At 46.4% G+C, this 19,603-nt stretch overlaps 1 protein-coding gene across 1 annotated transcript in view; it reads left to right on the top strand.

The window, feature by feature from the left end:
* MARCO (macrophage receptor with collagenous structure) overlaps positions 1 to 19,603 on the top strand; it is a 38,573-nt gene that overhangs the window by 5,406 nt on the left and 13,564 nt on the right. The window contains exons 2-7 of the mRNA XM_066345190.1: positions 7,900 to 8,001; positions 8,797 to 9,018; positions 10,607 to 10,642; positions 16,079 to 16,123; positions 19,006 to 19,041; positions 19,486 to 19,548. Coding sequence (XP_066201287.1) covers positions 7,900 to 8,001; positions 8,797 to 9,018; positions 10,607 to 10,642; positions 16,079 to 16,123; positions 19,006 to 19,041; positions 19,486 to 19,548 — 504 coding nt within the window. The remainder of the gene's footprint in view (positions 1 to 7,899; positions 8,002 to 8,796; positions 9,019 to 10,606; positions 10,643 to 16,078; positions 16,124 to 19,005; positions 19,042 to 19,485; positions 19,549 to 19,603) is intronic.

The following is a 19,603-nucleotide window of genomic DNA, read 5'->3' as shown; positions in this document are numbered from 1 at the left end:
CCAGAACGGAGATCTTTCCTTGCCTTGTTTCTAATCTTAGGAGAAAAGTATTTTGTCTCACCACTAAGTATCACATAATCTTTCGATATCTTGTAGACACTCCTTTTTTTTTTAAGGTGAAGAAGTTCTCTATTTTTAGTTTTCTGAGAGTTTTTATTATGAATTTATTATTATTAGAGATAAGACTATGAATCATACTTATGAGAGCTTTATTACAAGCTGGATTTTGTCAAGTGCTTTTTCTGTGTCAATTAGATCAATGGTTTTCAACTGCCAGTCCATACAGTTGAAAACCACTGAATTAAATATTATGTAATTTTTCTTCTTTAATCTGTTGATATGGTGGGTCATATCAATTGATTTTTGGATATTGAACAAGCTTTGCATATCTGGAAATCTGAGTTAGTTGTGGTATATAAATTCTTTTTATACATTGCTTGATATGGCTTACTAATATTTTGTTGAAGATTTTTAAGTCAAATTTTGAGAGATATGGAGGGTGTTTTGCACTGTCTTTGTCTCTTTTGAGGTAATCCTGACCTCATAAAATGAGTTAAGAAGTATTCTCTACTCTTATATTATCAAAAGAGATTGGGGAGAATTGGTCCTTATTCTTTATTAAGGATTTGTCAAGATACTCTAATTAAATATTTCCTATTTCTTTTTCAGAAGCTTTTAATTATAAATTAAGCTTATTTAATAATTATGGATATCATATTATCTATTTTATATTGACTGAGTTTGGGTAGCTTATGTTTTTTAGAAACTGTGCCATTTATTCTAAGTTGTAAACTAAAGTTAGTAATTTATTTTCTTTTTAATGGCTGCAAGATCTGTGGTAATATTCTCTTTTATTCCTGATATTGGTGATTTGCCTAATTTTTATAAAATCTTTCCAGTCTTGCTAGAGCTTTATCAATTTAATTGATTGTATTTAAAGACTCAGCATTCCGTTTTGTTAATTAATCTATTTTGTATTTCCATTTTAAATCTCACTGATCACTGCTCTGATCTTTATTATTTTCTTTTCTCTGGTTGCTTAGGGTTTACTTGCCTCTTCTTTTCTAGTTTCTTGAGGTTTGAGTTTAGTTTATTGATCTGAGATTTTTCCTCATTTGTAATGTAAGAATTTGTGTTATAAATTTCCCATAATTTGATATGTTGTATTCTCACTTTCACTTGGTTCTATTTTTAATTTTATTTGATACTTTCTATATGGTTCATCCATTATTTAATGTTTTTAAAACTAACAAACAAAATAGAAACAGACTCATAGATAGAGAACAGACACTGAAAGCTGTCAGAGGGATGGGGGATGCAGGGTAGGGTAGAAAAGTTGAAGGGGTTAAACAAAAAAACTCATAGACAATCAGCAAATATATTGCTGTGAGAGATGTTGGAAAGCTTACTGCCTATACTTTCTTCCAAGATGATCATGGTTTCACAACTTACATTCAAGTCTTTTATCCATTTTGAGTTTAATTTGGGAATGGTGTAAGTTGGTGGTCTTTTCATTTTTTTTGCATGTATTTGCCCAGTTTTCCCTGCACCATTTGTTAAAGAGGCTGTCTTTACTCCATTGTGTGCTCTTACTTTCTTTGTCAATATCAGTTGACTATAAAGGTGTGGGTTTATTTCTGGGCTCTCTGTTCTGTTGCATTGATCTATATGCCTGTTCTTATGCCAGTACCAAGCTGTTTTGAGTACAATGGCCTTGTAGTATAACTTGATATCAGGAAGTGTGATACTTCCCACTTTATTCTTCCTTTTCAAGATTGCTGAGGCTATTCGTGTTCTTTTTTGGTTCCATATAAATTTTTGGAATATGTGTTCTATATCTTTGAAGTATGACATTGATATTTTAATAGGAATTGCATTGAATTTATATATTGCTGTAGTATAGACATTTTAATAATATTTATTCTTCCTGTACTTCCACTTGTTTGTATCTTCCTTGATTTAACTCCACAAGCAAGTTAAATAAAGGACAGGATGAACAAATGGGACAATATCAAACTAAAAAGCTTTTGTACAGCAAAAGACACCATAAACAAAATAAAAATACAACCTACACAATGGGAGAACATATTTGCCAACATGTCCAATAAGGGGTTAATAATCAAAATCTACAAAGAACTTGTAAAACTCAACACCAGGAAAGTAAAAAATCCAATCAAAAATTGGGCAAAAGAACTGAATAGACACTTCTCCAAAGAGGGCATACAGATGGCCAATGGGCATATGAAAAAATGTTCAACATCACTAATCATTAGAGAAATGCAAATTAAAACCACAATGAGATACCACCTTGCACCTGTCAGAATGGCGCTCATTAACAAAACAATACATAACAAGTGCTGGCAATGGTGTGGAGAAAAGGGAACCTTCCTGAACTTCTGGTGGGAATGCAAACTGGTGCAGCCACTGTGAAAAACAATATGGAGATTCTCAAAAAATTAAAAATCAAACTGCCTTTTGACCCAGCCTTCCCACTTCTAGGAATATATCCTTAGAATAACAAATCACTGATTCAAAAGAAGAAATGCACCCCATGTTTATTGCAGCATTGTTTACAATAGCCAAGATCTGGAAATGGCTCCAGTGTCCATCAGTAGATGAGTGGAATAAAAAGCCATGTTACACAATGGAATCCTATGTGGCCATGAAAAAGATGGAAATCTTATCCTTTGCGACAACATGAATGGACCTGTAATCTATTATGCTAAGCAAAATAAGCCAAGCAGAGAAAGAAAAATATCATATGACCTCACTCATATGAGGAATCTAATGAACAATGTGAAATGAGGAACAGAAGAGAGGCAGAGAAAGGGTCAAAGAGTCCAGAGGGAAAGCGATCAGAGGGAAAGGGAATAAGAGGAGGCAATCAAAGAAAGGAAAGACATTAGTGAAATATATACACATAACACAGAGACATAGAGGGCAAGATAGTAAATCATGGAGGGAAGGGTGGAAGGCAGTGGGGGAAGAAGCAAAGGTGGTATCAAGGAGAACATGGGGGGGAGGGCAGAAGATAAATTGGGGGGGTACCCTTGTAACTATGTAAACACAACAAATTAAAATCAATTAAAAAATAAAGGCAAAAACAAACAAACAAACAAAATACCTCATAGAAACAGACAACAGCATGGTGATTACTAGAAGGAAAGGGAATGGGGAGATAAAAGAGGTTATAGAAGGGATAAAAGGTGATAAAAGGAGACTTGACTTGGAGTGGTGAACACATAATACAGAGTACAGATGATGTATAATAAAAATGTACACCTGAAACATAATTTTATTAACCCATGTCGTCTCAATAAATTCAGTTAAAAATTAAAAAAAAATAAGTATAAAAACTGAAAGTTTTTTTTAAATTTTCAAGTGGGATTTTGGAACTTTTTCTATTGTCTATATGTTATTGGTTTTTATTTTGATTCTATTGTCAGAGAGCATGCTCTAACAGGACTTCATTTTTTTTTTTTTTTTACATTTTGTGGAGGTTTGTTTTATGACCCAGGATATGGACTGAGTGAATTTTCCATGTGTGCATGAAAAGAATATGTGTGCTGCTGCTGTTGTGTGAAGTATTCTATCAGTGTTAATTAAACCCTGTTGCTTTATGGTGTTCTTCAATTCTTCTGTATTTTGGGGTCATGCTTTTTAAACTTCTTTGCCAATATCTACTACCAATAATTTCTCTTAGTTTTTCTTTATTTGAGAAGTTCTTTACTTCCCATTCACCTTTTAATTATTTTCTTTTTTTTTATTCAGTGAGAGGAGGGGAGGCATAGAGACAGACTCCCACATGCTCCCCAACCAGAATCCATCCAGCAAGCACCCTTAGGGGGTGATGCTCTGCCCATATGGGATGTTGCTCCATTGCTCAGCCACCAAGCTCTTCTTAGCACCTGAGGCAGAGGCCACGGAACCATCCTCATCACCTGGGGTCAACTTGCTCCAATTGAGACATAGCTGCAGGAGGGGAAGAAAGAGTAAGAGAAGCAAGAGGGGGAGGGGTAGAGAAGCAGATGGGCACTTCTCCTGTGTGCCCTGACCAGGAATTGATACTGGGGTATTCACATACTGGACCGACACTCTACCACTGAGCCAACCAGCCAAGGCCAAAAGATATTTTCATTGGATATGAAATTTATGGTTGATAATTCATTTCTTTCAGCATAGGAAAAATGTGTCACTTCTATTTGATCTCCATGGGATAAGATGAGAAATCTTCTATCATCCAAATTGGTATGCCTTTATAGGTAATATGCCTTTCTTCTCTTAGCTACTTTCAAGAGTTTTTCTTTTTCTTAAGATTTTTATATTTTCTTTGTATCTAGATTCTTTTCTCCAAAAATTTTACTTGTGATATGTCTTGGTATTGATTTCTTTGCATCTAGCATGATTGGGTTTTCTCAATTTCTTGAATTTATAGGTTTATGTCTTCATTAATTTTGAGAAGTTTTCAGCCACCTCTAATTTCTTTGAATATTTTTTCAGCCTCATACTCTTTCTAAGATATCAATGATATACAGTAAATATTATGTGTTTAGTTATTGATACACAGGTCTCTAAGGCTGTTTTCTTATGCATGTGTGATTTTACATATAGGTGGGATATAAAACTGAAATGGTTAGCAGTGGGATTGGGGAGGAAGATGTGGGGTAAAGAGAGAAAAAAGAGACTAATATACAGTGAAGGAAAATGATTGAACTTTGGGTGCTGAGCAAACAACACAATTAACAATTCAAGAGTTATAGAAAGGTTTACCTGAGGCCTATGTACTCTTACTAATCAGTGTCACCTCATTAAATTTAATTTTCTTTTTTTTTATATAAATTTTTATTAATGTTAATGGGATGACATTAATAATTCAGGGTACATATATTCAAAGAAAACATGTCCAGGTTATCTTGTCATTAAATTATGTTGCATACCCCTCACCCAGAGTCAGATTGTCCTCCGTCACCCTCTATCTAGTTTTCTCTGTGCCCCTCCCCCTCCCCCTAACTCTCTCCCTCCTTCCCTCCTGCATCCTCCCTCCCCCCACCCCTGGTAACCACCACTCTCTTGTCCATGTCTCTTAGTCTCGTTTTTATGTTCCACCAATGTATGGAATCATGTAGTTCTTGTTTTTTTCTGATTTACTTATTTCACTCCATATAATGTTATCAAGATCCCACCATTTTGCTGTAAATGATCTGATGTCATCATTTCTTATGGCTGAGTGTATATGTGCCACATCTTCTTTATCCAGTCTTCTATTGAAGGGCTTTTTGGTTGTTTCCATGTCTTGGCCACTGTGAACAGTACTGCAATGAACATGGGGCTACATGTGTCTTTACGTATCAATGATTCTGAGGTTTTGGGGTATATACCCAGTAGAGGGATTGCTGGGTCATAAGGTAGTTCTATTTGCAGTTTTTTGAGGAACCACCATACTTTCCTCCATAATGGTTGTACTACTTTACATTCCCACCAACAGTGTTGTATGAGGGTTCCTTTTTCTCCACAGCCTCTCCAACATTTGCTATTACCCGTCTTGTTGATAATAGCTAATCTAACAGGGGTAAGGTGGTATCTCATTGTAGTTTTGATTTGCATTTCTCTAATAACTAATGAAGCTGAGCATCTTTTCCTATATCTGTTGGCCATTTGTATTTCTTCCTGGGAGAAGTTAAATTTAATTTTCTAAATAAAATGTTTAAAAAATCTTTGTTAGTCTGCTTTGAGATCCTTATCAATAATTCCAGTATCTGTGTCATCATAATACTGGCATCTGTTGAATACCTTTTCTCATTCAAGCTGTAATTGTCTCTGTTCTCTGTTCTTGGATTTTCCATAAGATAATGGATGTTATGGGTAGCACATCAAGAGACTCTGGATCCCATTTAATTTTATTTTTCTAAGTTGTCGCACTGTTTAGACTTATTACATAGATTCTGGTCCCATTTTGTGGGCTGTGATGCCAAAAACAACAACTTCGTTTTCAGAGCCCTGATTGTGTTTTGTTCACCTGTTGCTCCAGACTGCCTAGTGCTACTAGGTGGGGGACGGAAGATATCGTGCCCACAGAGCAGAGACCGCCTCCCTCGTCTTGCTCACTACAGCCCAGTGCTGCGGGCAGGGGTGGGTGCTCCTGCTCCGTCTCTACTGGTATTGCAACAGAAGAGAAGTGAGCCCATCCCACTGCCTTCTGCCACTGGGGGAGGGGGCGGGAGATGACAGGCCTGGGAACCCTAGTTTGTGTGTGCAGCCATTTTTCTTCATGAATATCTTTTATAAAATTAAAATTTTATTTTCCTCCAGAGCCATATTTTCATTCTGAGTCAGACAATAGAGCTGTCAAATTTCTGAAAACTGCTTCCCTAAAATCTTCACGCAGACTCACCACAGTTTACTTCAGGGTAAACTCTCTCATTTTTTCCTCTCTCATTTTAAGCAACAATTCCTCATGGACAAATCAATCTAGAGTAGGTATTCCTCTGAAGTATTTTCTGTCTTTTAAAAGATGAAATGATCAACATAGAGGGTAAAGAATCTCTCAGCTCCTTTGCTTTATGCAGAGTAAGTTAGATAATGCCCACAGATTCCAAATTGACAGGTTCTTCAATATCTTGCTTCTATGCCAGGTGGTAAGACATAGAAAAGAGTTCTGGGCCTCAGTGGATATTCCTGAGCTTCTCCTATCATTCTGCTACATCTGTTTTCCTCTCCTATCCTTACTTAGATACCTTCTTTCCACGATGCCCTACCATCTAGTTTGAACATATCTATAGCTTCTACTTCCTTACCCCTGCTTTTGATCTCTATGATACCTGTGTCTCTGAAGCACAGTTTATATTTCCATTTCCACCCTAGGTTATGTTTCATTAATTCCTGGAGCAGGGTAGGTGTTCGGCCATGGGAGTGGTGGGCTGTCTACAGCCACGTGCCTGCCTGCCTTCGGATGCCTCTAAACAGGGAGATAGCTGGTGGGGGGCCACGCCTGGAGTCGGAACCATTGCAACCTCTGTTGTAACACCCCAAACTGGAAAGAGCTCATCAGTGGGGAAGTATTTGTATGTATTGTGGGTTTTATTTATAAGAACTCTTAGGCAGTTAAAAAGAATTGTTTAATCTTTATCTTCAATAAAAATTAGAAGAATGTCCATGAAAAATCATTCATTGCAGAAACCAAAGTGCTTTTCTATACATAATATTATATAATTTGTGTAAAATTTAAAAAACTGAAAAGTCTACCTAAGAGTCTGTGGGTATTAAGTTTCTAAGAGCAAAGAGGGTGGGCTGAAAGCCGCAGCCCAGCATACAAGCCGAGCTCATCGTCTCAGTGAGGACCATGAGGGTTGAGGGAGAGTCTTAGCTCTTGCAATGTTCTCTATACTGTTTAATTCTATTAGAAATGTTTTACTGTTATAATTTCAAAATCTAAAGACAAAGAAAATAAAGACCTGGACATGAATTCCAGGTCTGTGTCTTACAACCTAATAAGTTTTCAACTTATCCAAACCTTACTCCTTGTTTATAAAATAGGGTCATCTTCCTCTCAGAGTTTTGAAACAAACGCATCATTTTACTAATTTATCTAATAAACATCTCCCAAGAATCCCCTGTGGCCAGGCACTGACACTTGGTTTAAGGACCCTCTTCCATGCTAGGATAGGTAGCACAAGCGTTTGCTTGCCTGGCCATACACATGACTAACCCACAATGGCACTTCCTGTGCTGTAGCAAGAAGGAGGATTGGGGGAAGTCTTGGGGCCATGGGCCTCTGGTGTCTTCTTTACTCAGCTTCACAGGGAGCCTTCTGCTTGCTCACACAGAGAGGACTGTGGGCTGGGTTGGAGCCCCTGCCCCCCGCCTTGGGCAGCAGCCAGCTTCCGCCTGGGTTTTTTTCAGATCCAAAGCCCAGGAAGAGAAACGAGGTGAAGTGCTTCATGGCCATGGTGGTCATCTACCTGATTCTGCTCTCTGTGGGCACTGGGGTGCTGATGATGAAAGGTAAAGCACTCTGGGTCCTGCCTGGTCCTTCTGGGAGCAACTGAACTTGTCCCTGACTGACACAGAGGTCCAGTTGAATGGAAAGCCCGGGGGTCACTGCTGCCCACCTGCTCGGAGAGAGTTCTCAGTCCCTGAGCTCATTGGTGAAGTTTGAGGAGGGGAGTGAAGAGAAAGTGCGCTGTGCTGCACATGTGAGAAAGAGAGAGAGAACTCGTGTGCAAGCCTGTGTGTGTGTCCAAAGCAGCGAGAGGCAATGATTTCACATGGGTGTGCCCTTAGCAGCTCACAGCAAGAACTGTAGCCTCTGAGTGAGAAGGGGCTCTGTTAATCACAGTGATCATTTTAATGGGACTTTACCTTTCAAAGTGTTCCTAGTCCAAATACTAAGGTTATGAAACAATTTCATCAGCAGACACTGAAGTCACTCAAGAACATTTTGTACCCAGCTGTCATGAACACGTGTCATGTGCATGAATAAGTCAGACCAGCACATCACATGAGTTGTGTGCTCACGACCAGAGCATGCACTAGGGTCTTAACTGCATGAAGGTTGAAGGTTGATTGTGATGCTGTGGGTACATGCAGGGATGTTCTGTGACCATGTAATGCCATGCCTGAGTGTGGAGGATGCATGTGCAAGATATAGAAGTCCTCACGGCCTGTGAAATGTGTTTATGCATTCAGAGCCTACAGAAATTATGCATGTATGACACAAAAGTGTCAGGAATAGGATCAAATGCCTCGGGCTTTCATGAGATTGCAAAAGAATGCTGAGGGACCGGATGGGTTGTTCAGTTCTGAATCTGCAGGAGCAGCTCCGGGCCCTGGAAGGTCGCTTCGACAACGGGACGCTGGCTGCCGAGGACAGCCCATCCTACGCCTTGCTCTGGTCAGAGCGCGCCCCTCACCGGGCTGCAGGGCCACTAAGGCTGCAACTCGTGCAGGCCCAGCTCACCCAGGTCCACAGCCGGCAGGAGTGGCTGCTGCAACAAATGGACAACTTCACTCGGAACCCAGGTTTGGCCCCTCCCCTCCAGATCGAGATTCCACAGAGGAGGACGAGACAGTACAAGCTGTTTTTTCATGGGCAAGGGGGCCTTTGGGCTGAATCTCCTTCCCTGGCAAGGGAGTCTTCCCAAACCCTGGCCTGGTATGAAACCCTGAGGCCCAAGGCACACGGGGCTTGCCATATGGGATGGATATGAAATTACAGTGCCCAGGGGCTGCAGACAGGGGTGTGGGAGAGTGGGACCAGGAACGTAGGAACCAAAGACCCTGTCCAAGCAGAGTGTGACCTCAAGAGCCAGGACTGGGGCAACCAGTCCAAGGCCAAGTCTGTCATAAAACCTTCAGACCTATCCAGAATGTTTAGAAAGTTGGGTAAGACTCGGAGCCTGGTAATTCCCAGGACCCCACGCACACAGACATTGCTAGTAGAAAGTCATGGTGGGTACCAAGCCAGCCCCGGTGATGTGGGAACTGTAGAGGAGACAGGATAGCTGGACCATCGGGGCAACATGGTGGCTTAGATTGCAGGGCTGCAGACAGGAAAAACTGGAGCCATTCGTGTTCCCCTTCCCTTGGTCCTCTCCAGGCCTTGCACCCGCCGCTCCCTCCATCTGCTTTAGGATGAGAAGGGTTCATTTAGGGAAAACGAGCTCCTAGCTGTTGGAGGGTTTACACTATTGCATGGAGCCCAGGGTCCTTGCTCTGACCTCTGTGTCTGGGGCGAGCTGGGGCTTAGAAGGGTGAGCCTATAGCCAGGGAGCTGGGCCCAAGGGAGCACGTGCTGAACACAGGGTCCAGTAGGGCCGCTCCCATCAAAGGCTGCTGCCCCCGCTGTGAACACAGGTGAGTGCTAAGCTGGGATGTGAAGAGAGGGCACAGTGTGGCTGATGGGCGGAGTCCAGGCTCAGGTGCTCAGGCACAGGGAGTGTCATTCTTGTCCTTGAGACATGAAGGACAAGTTCTGATTAGTACAAAAGCTCTTCCTTTAACCTGGAACACTTACCTTGCTGGTTTGGCTCCATAATCTTCTGACAATATGAGGTGTTCTCTGAGGGCCCTGCTTCTGGGACTCCTAGGGATCTACAGCTCTCAGGTATAGACCATGGGTCCAACTAAACACCTGGCTCACTCTGAGGACTCATTCCTAAAAGATGCCCAGGTGCTTGGCTTGTTAGCCCAGAGTCCCCCAGCTCCCTCCTGCCCACCCCGTCTGCCTTCTGCTCCTCCCTTGAGAGGGGCTGACCCTCAGCCCCGAGCGGGGGGGCTCTGGGGGCTCTGGGGGCTCTGGGGGCTCTGGGGGCGGGCCACCTCCGCTCACCTGTGACATCCCTCTGGGGGCTCTGGGGGCTCTGGGGGCGGGCCACCTCCGCTCACCTGTGACATCCCTCTGGGGGCTCTGGGGGCTCTGGGGGCTCTGGGGGCTCTGGGGGCTCTGGGGGCTCTGGGGGCGGGCCACCTCCGCTCACCTGTGACATCCCTCTGGGGGCTCTGGGGGCTCTGGGGGCGGGCCACCTCCGCTCACCTGTGACATCCCTCTGGGGGCTCTGGGGGCGGGCCACCTCAGCTCACCTGTGACATCCCTCTTCTTCTCTTGCAGAGCTCTTCCAGATCAAAGGCGAACAAGGTGCCCCAGGTGGGTTCATCTTCACTCTGATCCACGCTACCCTTCCACAACCTTCTCCCATGAACCCCTCGTCTTCTGCCTTCCTGGGCCTCCACACCTGACCCAACTTGCCTTCCGTGGATCCTCACAGCCACCCCGCATTCTCCTCAGTCCTCACCTGGGTTCCCCTCTTGATCCCTCACCATGTTTGCACGCCTAGCTCTGAGCCTTTGACCTGATCCATGCCTGAAACGGGACATGGCTCCCTCTGGGCTCACCCGTCCAAATCTAGCCACTTCTAAAACCAGCCCCAGGGCATCTCCTCCGTTGGCCTCCCCCCAAAGGTCCCAGCTGCCAACACAAGTCAGCTCCTTTGCCTCCCGTAAGTGCTCTGGCCTGGTGCCTGTGACCCAACACTTAACACTGAGCACCCGTCTGGCTGTGTCACTGTCATGATCTGGGGAGGGGCAGCCTGTGTTCAGACTGACCTGAGTTCTAGTCCTAGTCTGCGCTTACTGGCTATGTGACTTTGGGCCAGTTACTCATTGTTTCTAGAACTTCAGCTGCTCACTTGTGTAGAAAATAAGAGAGATAATGTCACTGTTCAGAGGTCCTGTAAGACCCAAGTGAGGTGATGTGAAAACATGTCTGACAGGCCCTGGCAGGTTTTCTCAGTGGTGGAGCGTCGGCCTGGCGTGCAGGAGTCCCGGGTTCGATTCCCGGCCAGGGCACACAGGAGAGGTGCCCATCTGCTTCTCCACCCTTCCCCCCCCTCCTTCCTCTCTGTCTCTCTCTTCCCCTCCCGCAGCCAAGGTTCCATTGGAGCAGAGTTGACCTGGGCACTGAGGATGGCTCCATGACCTCTGCCTCAGGCGCTAGAATGGCTCTGGTTGCAACAGAACACCGCCCCAGATGGGCAGAGCATCGCCCCCTGGTGGGCGTGCCGGGTGGATCCTGGTTGGGCACATGCAGGAGTCTGATTGCCTCCCTGTTTCTGGCTTCAGAAAACTACAAAAAAACAACAACAAAAAACATGTCTGACAATAACAGGTGCTCTGAGGGCAAAGCCTGCAGCATAGTTGCCCTTTCTTCCTACCTCTCAACACATACATGTTTTGTTGCGCGCGCGCACACACACACACACGCACACACACACACATACACACACACACACATTTCACTCACAGCCTCCTCCAGACCATTAGCTGAGCGGTAGAACTTTCATCTTGAAAATAAACATACACAACGTTCTCAGGGCAGACCTCTTCAGTCTCATCATTTTTCACTTTTGGCCCAGATGCACCACGGACCAGGTGGAGTTAGTCAGCCCTAAAAGTGCCGCCTGGCGGACTGGAGCACAGAGCCCAGCTCTGCCTCTCAGGAGCTGCGTGGCCTTGACCAAGCCACTTCTCATTTCTGAGCTCTGTGTCCTTCCCCATAAGCTGGGGATAATGGTAGGGCCTTCAGGATTGGTGTCGGGATAAAATGATGACTGGAAAATTGCCTAGTCCAGTGCCTGGCGGGACTGAGTACCTGGTGGTGGTGGTGGTGTCTGCTGCATTCTTGTTGTTGGGGAGAGGACAGGAGCTCGTGCTGACACAGCCCCCCACCCGATAAAGGTCGGCTTCTCTCCTCTAAGGAGATGCTGCTCCAAAACTCCCATCACTTTGACTGACACAATCAATGCTTAAACGTTTTTTCAAGCCAGTGGGTTTATTCTGACCTTTAAAATCTGCTCCATTACCTGCCCCAAGCACAGTGGTTCAGGACCAGACATAGAGCCCACTTTCCTCCACACCAGAGGACAGGCTCCTTCTCGATGAGTATCTATATGTGTGTGAACGTGTGTGTGTGTGTGTAACCTCCAATGCTACCTCTCTGTGTTTCTCAGTCTCTGACAACTTCTATCTCTGTGTGTGTCTCTCTTCCCACACTCTCTTCTGGAGCCAGAAACCAGGGGTAGGGAATAGCATTACTGGCAGCCTGGGCTGCAGGAGGTCTGGGCTCCTCCTTAGGGCCCACCTGCCTTCCCAGGTTCCCCACCACCTCGGGAGGCTGTGGTTTCTCCCCACCCCGTGGACTGCCTGCCTTGCCTGGCCACAGCTCCCAGAGGCACATTCTGTTGTGAAGCATATGGAGATCAATAGGTTGGCCAGAGGACAGCTTGGTGCAGAGCTCGGAGCTAGTGCTTTCACCTGAGGTGACCTGCTTGTGAGCTGTGCCTTGGCCCAGCCTTCATAACACAGTCGAGGAAGGTGGGGGCGTGCAACTGCAACTAAGTTCAGCTTTGGGGAAGGTAGTATGGAATCTACCTGTGCCTCAGTTTCTCTCCTTTCTGTGTCCCAGACCTTTTTCTTTTCTCACAGAAAATATTTATTGAAGCCTCTTACAGATCAGGCACTGCCCAGGCAGTGAGCATCCAGACACAGGAAGACAGACAAGACCCCTGCCTTCAGGAACCTTCCCGTTTAGACAGGAGACCCACCTAGCATGCTTTGGTAGCAGGCCTGGCTACTGCTCTAGAATGGGGATGGTTTCCTGGTTAAAAAGAGCACAGAGGGGACCTCACCTCCACAGGTGCCGGGAAATCTCCAGAGCCACCTTTTAGTTGCCCCTGAGGGTGAGGGGTAGGTTGCAATGAGGCATGTGTCCTAGAAAGAAATTCGCCAAGTGCACAACCCTGAGGTGGGAAGGGAGTTTGGTGAGTCCAGGAATGCAGAGAAGGGCGTTCATGAGCCTGGAGTGCAAGAGCAGGAGAAACACAGGTGGGAGATGGGCAGGGGTGGGGTGGTGGTGGCGGTGTCAGGGACCAGGCAGACCCGGGGTGGGGCAAGCCTCCCCAGTTAAGTGACTGCACAGTTTATCTGTGCTTACTGACCTTTCATACCAACCCGAGTGGCTGTTGCTGTTATCCCTTTCACAGATGAGAAAAGGGGTCTGTTCACTTGCTCAAGCTGACCCAGGCAGGATTGGAGGAGCGGAGTTGGACTCCAGAGCCTGAGACCTCTTCCCTGTCCAGGGTCCATGCTACCACAGTGAGCTGGGAGAGTTTGGACAGCCCGTGGTGGGAGGGAGCCATGCAGATGGGCACAGGACTCCTGGGCTCACCCTAGAAAACCCTTCCAAGGGGCCTGCACCCGCCCTGTCAAGAACTGGGGCATTTCCTCTAAAGTGCCAGGGCAGGAGCCTGTGGCCTTGATCCACTAGGCTGAGGAGTAGCTCTGGGGGGATATTTCCTGTGTTCAAGGCCGCTGGGGTTCTCACCCTTCCCTTTGGCTAATAAGTATAACAAAAAACCCTTTTACTGGGTTTCTATCATTTTCCACAACCTCATCAAAGCCCCTGAGGATCCTGTGAGGAAGGTGCTGCTATTCCTGTGAACAGAGGAAGACGGCGCCCGGCCAAGTACAGGTCACACAGTGGTTGGGGAAGCCAGCTGTCAAACTAGAACAGAGTCTCAGCGGTGCCTTTCCTGAGACCCCATGCTGAAGCGAGAGCTTTCAGGGCCCGGTTCACTTCCACCCCCTTGGACACCAGTCTTGTGTGTATTAAATGAATATAACATCATGGATTCCACGCACTGGGCTGCAATTCTACTCCGAAATGAACTAAGCCCTCCGGCTCTGGGGCTCTGCATCTGGAGGTTCAACCAACCACATATCGAAAATACTTGAAAAAGAAATAATTCCAAAAAGTTTATCCCTAAATAGTACAGTACCACAGCTATTCACATAGCCTTTGATTCTCTTAGGTATTATGAATAATCTAGAGATAATTTAAAGTATACAGGGGATGTGCATAGGCTATATGCAAATACTGCATTATTCTATGAAAGGGACTTGAGTACCTGATGATTTTAGTATCTGTGGGGGTCCTGGAACCAGTCCCCTGCCAATACCGAGTTATGACTATAAAAGCTTCCCCACCTTGGTGCCCTGGGATGGGTGCAGGCTTTGCCATTGGAGACCCAGAATCTGCTGTCCTCTCTCCAAGTGTGTTACCTTGGGCAAGGCTCATGTCTCTCAGAAAGTCATTCTTCTCCAGGGTGATGTGGGGGGGTGCTATGGTCTGAATGTCTGTGTCCTCCCCCCAAATTCATATATTGAAATCCTTGTCCTGGCTGGTTGATACAGTGGTAGAGTATTGATTTTATGTGTGGAAGTCCGGGGTTCTATTCCTTGTCAGGGCACACAGGAGAAGAGACCATCTATTTCTCCACCCTTTCCCCCTTCTCTCTCTCTCTCTCTCTCTCTCTCTCTCTTCACCTCCTGTAGCCATGGCTTGATTGGTTTGAGCAAGTTGGTTTCAGGTAGTTAGGATGGCTCATGGCCTCTGCCTCAGGCACTAGGAATGGCTGAGTTGCCAAGCAACGGAGCAACTCCGTAGACGGGACAAAGCATAGCCCCATAAGGGGGCTTGCTGGGTGGGTCCTGGTCAGAGTGAATGCAGGAGTCTATCTCTCTGCCTCCCCTCCTCTCATTTAATAAAAAAATAAAAGAAAAAAGAAATCCTAATGTCCAAGGTCATGGTATTAGAAGCTGGGGCCTGTGGAAGGTGATTAGTCATGAGAATAGAGCTCTTAGGAATGGGATTAGTGCTCTTATAAAAGAGGCCCCAGAGAACTCCCTAGTTCTTTCCTCCATATGAGGACATGGCAGGAAGTCAGCTGTCTGCAACCCAGAAGAGGCCTTCACCAGAACCCAACCAGCTGACCCCTTGATCTTAAACTGTTAGACTCCAGAACTGTGAGAACTGAATTTCTGTTGTTGATAGACCACCCAGTCTGTGGTGTTTTGTTATAGCAGCCGGAGAGGACTGAGAGAGGACAAGGAGTCTTGTCTTACCCATCTGAGTCATTGTGACACTTACAAAGCAAGAGCGGCCCTTAGAAAGATAGGGAGAACTGCATACAAATAGCAGCAGCAATAGGTACCATTACCCAAAACCAGCTGCGTGTTTCAGTATGGTCTCCAAATGACCACCTTGGCACAGCCCTGGGTAACTGATGTAGCAACATCATCTTACTGACAAGGAAGGTGAAGGTCAAAACAATGAAGCGACTTGTACATGGACACCCTGCTCTGCTGTGGCCCAGGCTGTCTGACAGCCTCCCTCAGAAGATGTCACCTATACAGTTGTGACTTGCCTGGTAGGCCATAAGCTTCTTGGAGGAAGGAGTTGCCTCTTTTATTTTTCTTTCTTTCACACAGTGTGGCTTGTCTTGGGTGCTCAATGACAGTTTGTTGAATAAACAATGGCATTGTCAGCCTACCTTGTTGCTTGGCTCATTGGTGTCTTCCTCAGGTTTTCCAGGTCAAAAGGAGTCTGTCATTCCTGGATAAGAAGAGAGACAAAGGGGTTGAGGGACACGAAGGAGGCACTGATACCCACCATGTGTCTACTGGCCCCATAAGCCTCATCTTTCCCCTTGTCCAGGCTATATTCTGAGTCCCTTTTCTTTTCCAGGCTCCCCAGGACAGGTGGGACCACCAGGAACCAAGGGAGAGGCAGGTAAGCCGGGGTCATTGTATGTGTCAGCACTTACAGCAGGCTTTCTCAAAGAGCTTACAGAGGGCTGCAGGCATAGATGCACTCTACACACTCAGCAGGGTCAGTCTGCGGGTGAAGGAGGCCAGCTCCATGTGACACCCTGGCTGGGCTGGGAATGCTGAGAAGCGGCCTGCATTGTGGGAAGGGCATCTAGATGAGGCTGGAGGGGTGTGGACGCTCTAATCTCCTGGGAGCATCACTGAACAGAGTCAAGCTTATTGGTGCCTGGTGTAGCAGGGACACTGGGGTCTGACATCCCTGCCTCCATCATGAACTAGCTCTATGACATTGAGAATATCCTCCTACCCTTATGAATCTCAGTTTCTTTGTCTATAAAATGGGGATTGCATACTTCAGAGGGTCAATGGGGAATTAGCAGTTATGCCAAAAACCCCACAATTGTGTCTGTCTTTTAGGCTGTAGGCCAAACCTGCCCAGCCACCTTACAAATGGCTGCATCATGGCTGGGGCAGAGAATGTGAGGAGCTCACTGCAACTCCCGAGGAAGGAGGGAAACCAAACGTCATAGTCCATAACCGTTTCAGTCTGGCCCACTCTCCACTTAGCCCTCCAACCTCTAGGACTCTGGAAGGGCTGAGGCTGCTGGGATGCAAAGATGTTTCTAGACAAAGAGCAGAAAGAGGATTTACAATGAAGGGCAAGTAAACAGTCACCACGCCCCCCGGGGCCCTGAGCCAAAGTTTTCAGGAGATCCAGTTGTGAGTTGTGCCATGGTGAGAGAGGAAGGACCAGGGAGACCTAGGGCTGCCCCTGATGTAAGGGGCAGGTGCAGGTCTTAGGGAGCAGCCTGCCCCTGGGGAGGGGAGTAGGTGCAGCATTCTCCTGGCTCAGGTAGAAGGGGGATCCTGGCACCAAGCAGATGGTTGGACAGTTGACCTCTAAGGATGATTCCCAAAGTAGAACTCAGAGTTCTATTTGCAATAGGAAAGGGAGGCCCAAACTTTTCTCGAGGTGGCCCTGCTAGCCCCAGAGAAGGGGACAACAGCTAGGCCTTTGCCTTCCAGCCCTTTCCCACGGAGTCTGAGCCACTCTGTTTTCCATTCCGCACTCACCCACCACCACATGGGAAGGCAGTGAGCCCACACCCAGATGCAGCCTGGGAACACTGCTGGGCGAGGGGAAAGGCTGCAGCTTTAGTTCTTCAGAAATCAAGACTCTGACCTACCCCTCTTCTTCCCAAATCTCCTCTCCCAGGATTATAAGATCTCTCGTACCCACTGTTGCCCAAGCTGGCCGATGGGGCTTGCCAACCAAGTATGACCTGCCCCGGTACTACTCAAGTTTTCTGCCTTTGTGCCAGCAGATGGGTAATGTCACAGCCATGAGGTTCCAGAGGACACACTCCATTTTTAGCTGTGGTTGGAAAGTCATAGCAAACAGACTCAGGCCTAGGCCATGCTCAGAAAACCTCATACAACCACACAGTTGGTCATGGCATGATGGTCCTGGTTGGGCCACCAACAAGTTCCTCCAGGGAAATAATTTCTAGTCCCTTCTAACAGTGCCATTTGGCCCTTCTGCTGAACTGAATACTGAATGACCAAGAACTGCCTTCTTGCTGTTTGCATGTAAGCTGTTATAAGAGATCTCAACTCTAACCAAGTAATTTACAGTTATTTTGTCTTTCCTCAAGAAATAATCACTCTCTGAGTATCAAAAGCATCTCCACAAATCTAATTTCTAAGCCCTGCCTTTAACGCCACTCAAAGCTTAGACTAAGATAGGTTTACAACAGTTGTTACTTCTCTCCCTCTTCTTGAGACCATCTTGTTTCCTTTCCTCATTCACTAGAAGAGAAAGCAGGTGGGCCTCTGAGTCCTCTCCAGCTCTGATGTAATAAAGTCAAATGGGATGGAAACTTCTAACCAGTTCTATCCCAATAAGCCAATGCCTGGGAATTGCCCAGGTGGGTTTTTACTGATGGCAGGAGAGCAGCTTCCTGACTCAGCCAGCCAGTGGGATACTGATGAGCAGGTCCACCTGGCGCAGCTGGCGAGGGCCATGCAGCCTGCTCCCAAACCAAACTCGCAATTTGGGAAGGGGCTGGTGCGTCCTGCCCTGTGAGGAGCTGCCCTCAACTGACATGCACCAAGCAGTGGCAGAAAAGAAGAAGAAGCAATGAAGATCAAGGAGTGGACAGGCTGGGACAAACCTCGCATGCTGATGACAAGTGGAAAATTTGAAACCTTGGAAAACAAGGAAACCGTGGGGGAAGCACTGGTGCCAGGCAGGAAAGTGAACTGCGATGATACTGGTCTCTCCACCAGTGCTCCAGAGCTCCTAGTCTCCACATTTCCATTGTCTTCTGGAAGATTAAGATTTCAGTCTAGGAGGCTTGACAAAATAATTCCCCCAGTGAGCCGGGCAGTGCAAGTGGAGCCTGAGCTGTGGTTGCCCCCCATGGGGCCCATCTGACCTGGGTCCTGAGAGCCCCGCTTCTGCACCTTCCACTGCCAACCAGGCAGCCAGGTTGTTCCATCCATTTTCCATGAGTTTATGTCTTGTCTCTGGGGAAAGGTGGTGTGCTCCCTGAGGGCAGCCACTGTATCTCTGAGAGCCACAAGAAGCATCAGAGTGGGACCTTCTCCCATGGCTGACTGTGACTTCTTGGTTTTTCAAGAAGCAAGAGGGACACGGGCATGAAAGGAGACATGGGAGGTTAGGAGAGCCCCTCGAGCCCGGGGGAATAAAGGTAACTCGGGGGAAACAGGTCCTCCAGGTAAGAGGCAGCACGATCAGCTCCACTGGATTGCTGTTACATGTTTCTCTGGAAGGCTGAGCTAGAGGGAGAAAAATCTCTAAAAGTCCTTCTTAATTTTTAGGTGTAGCTGGAATTCCTGGAACCAAAGGAGATCAAGGTAAAAACTGTAGGAATCTGGGCATCATTCCAGCTCCCACTGTCCTTGTGCAAAGTCAAGTCCAGGACTGAACTTCACTATCTTTTATTTTATTGTAGTATTAATCCAGAGTGTCTGGGGCTTCTAAAGCCTGGCTCCTCCTGAGAGGAACAAGCAGCATGCTTAACTGATATTTTTCTTTAGAGCTGCACCCCATTCTGTCACCCAGGGGTGGAGCTGGACATTTGCAACCCAGGGTTTTAAATAAATTCACAAGCTCCAAACTGCAGCAGTGAATAGAAACAAGTGATAAATTGCTGAGACTTTAATCCCCCCCCTCACACTTAAGGCCACTGCATGGCTTCTAAAGCTTCTCAGGGAGCACATTAGGTGGTGGGTGTGGGGAGTGATGTCTGAAGACCCATCTCCCCAGCTTTGATGCCTGCCATGACATCTGTTGTCCAGGACCGCCAGGGAGACCCGGGAGTCCAGGAGCCGAAGGCATGAAAGGAAGCAAGGGAGACCCAGGTAACAGAGGGTGTGGGTAGGTGGGTGGGCGGGGCTGCTAGGTGTCAGGGATGAA

The sequence above is a fragment of the Saccopteryx leptura genome, chromosome 7 (assembly GCF_036850995.1).
Source record: "Saccopteryx leptura isolate mSacLep1 chromosome 7, mSacLep1_pri_phased_curated, whole genome shotgun sequence".
NCBI classification, from domain to species: Eukaryota; Metazoa; Chordata; class Mammalia; order Chiroptera; family Emballonuridae; genus Saccopteryx; species Saccopteryx leptura.
The sequence above is the reverse complement of the archived record's forward strand: the minus strand, read 5'-3'. Positions and strand labels throughout refer to the sequence as shown.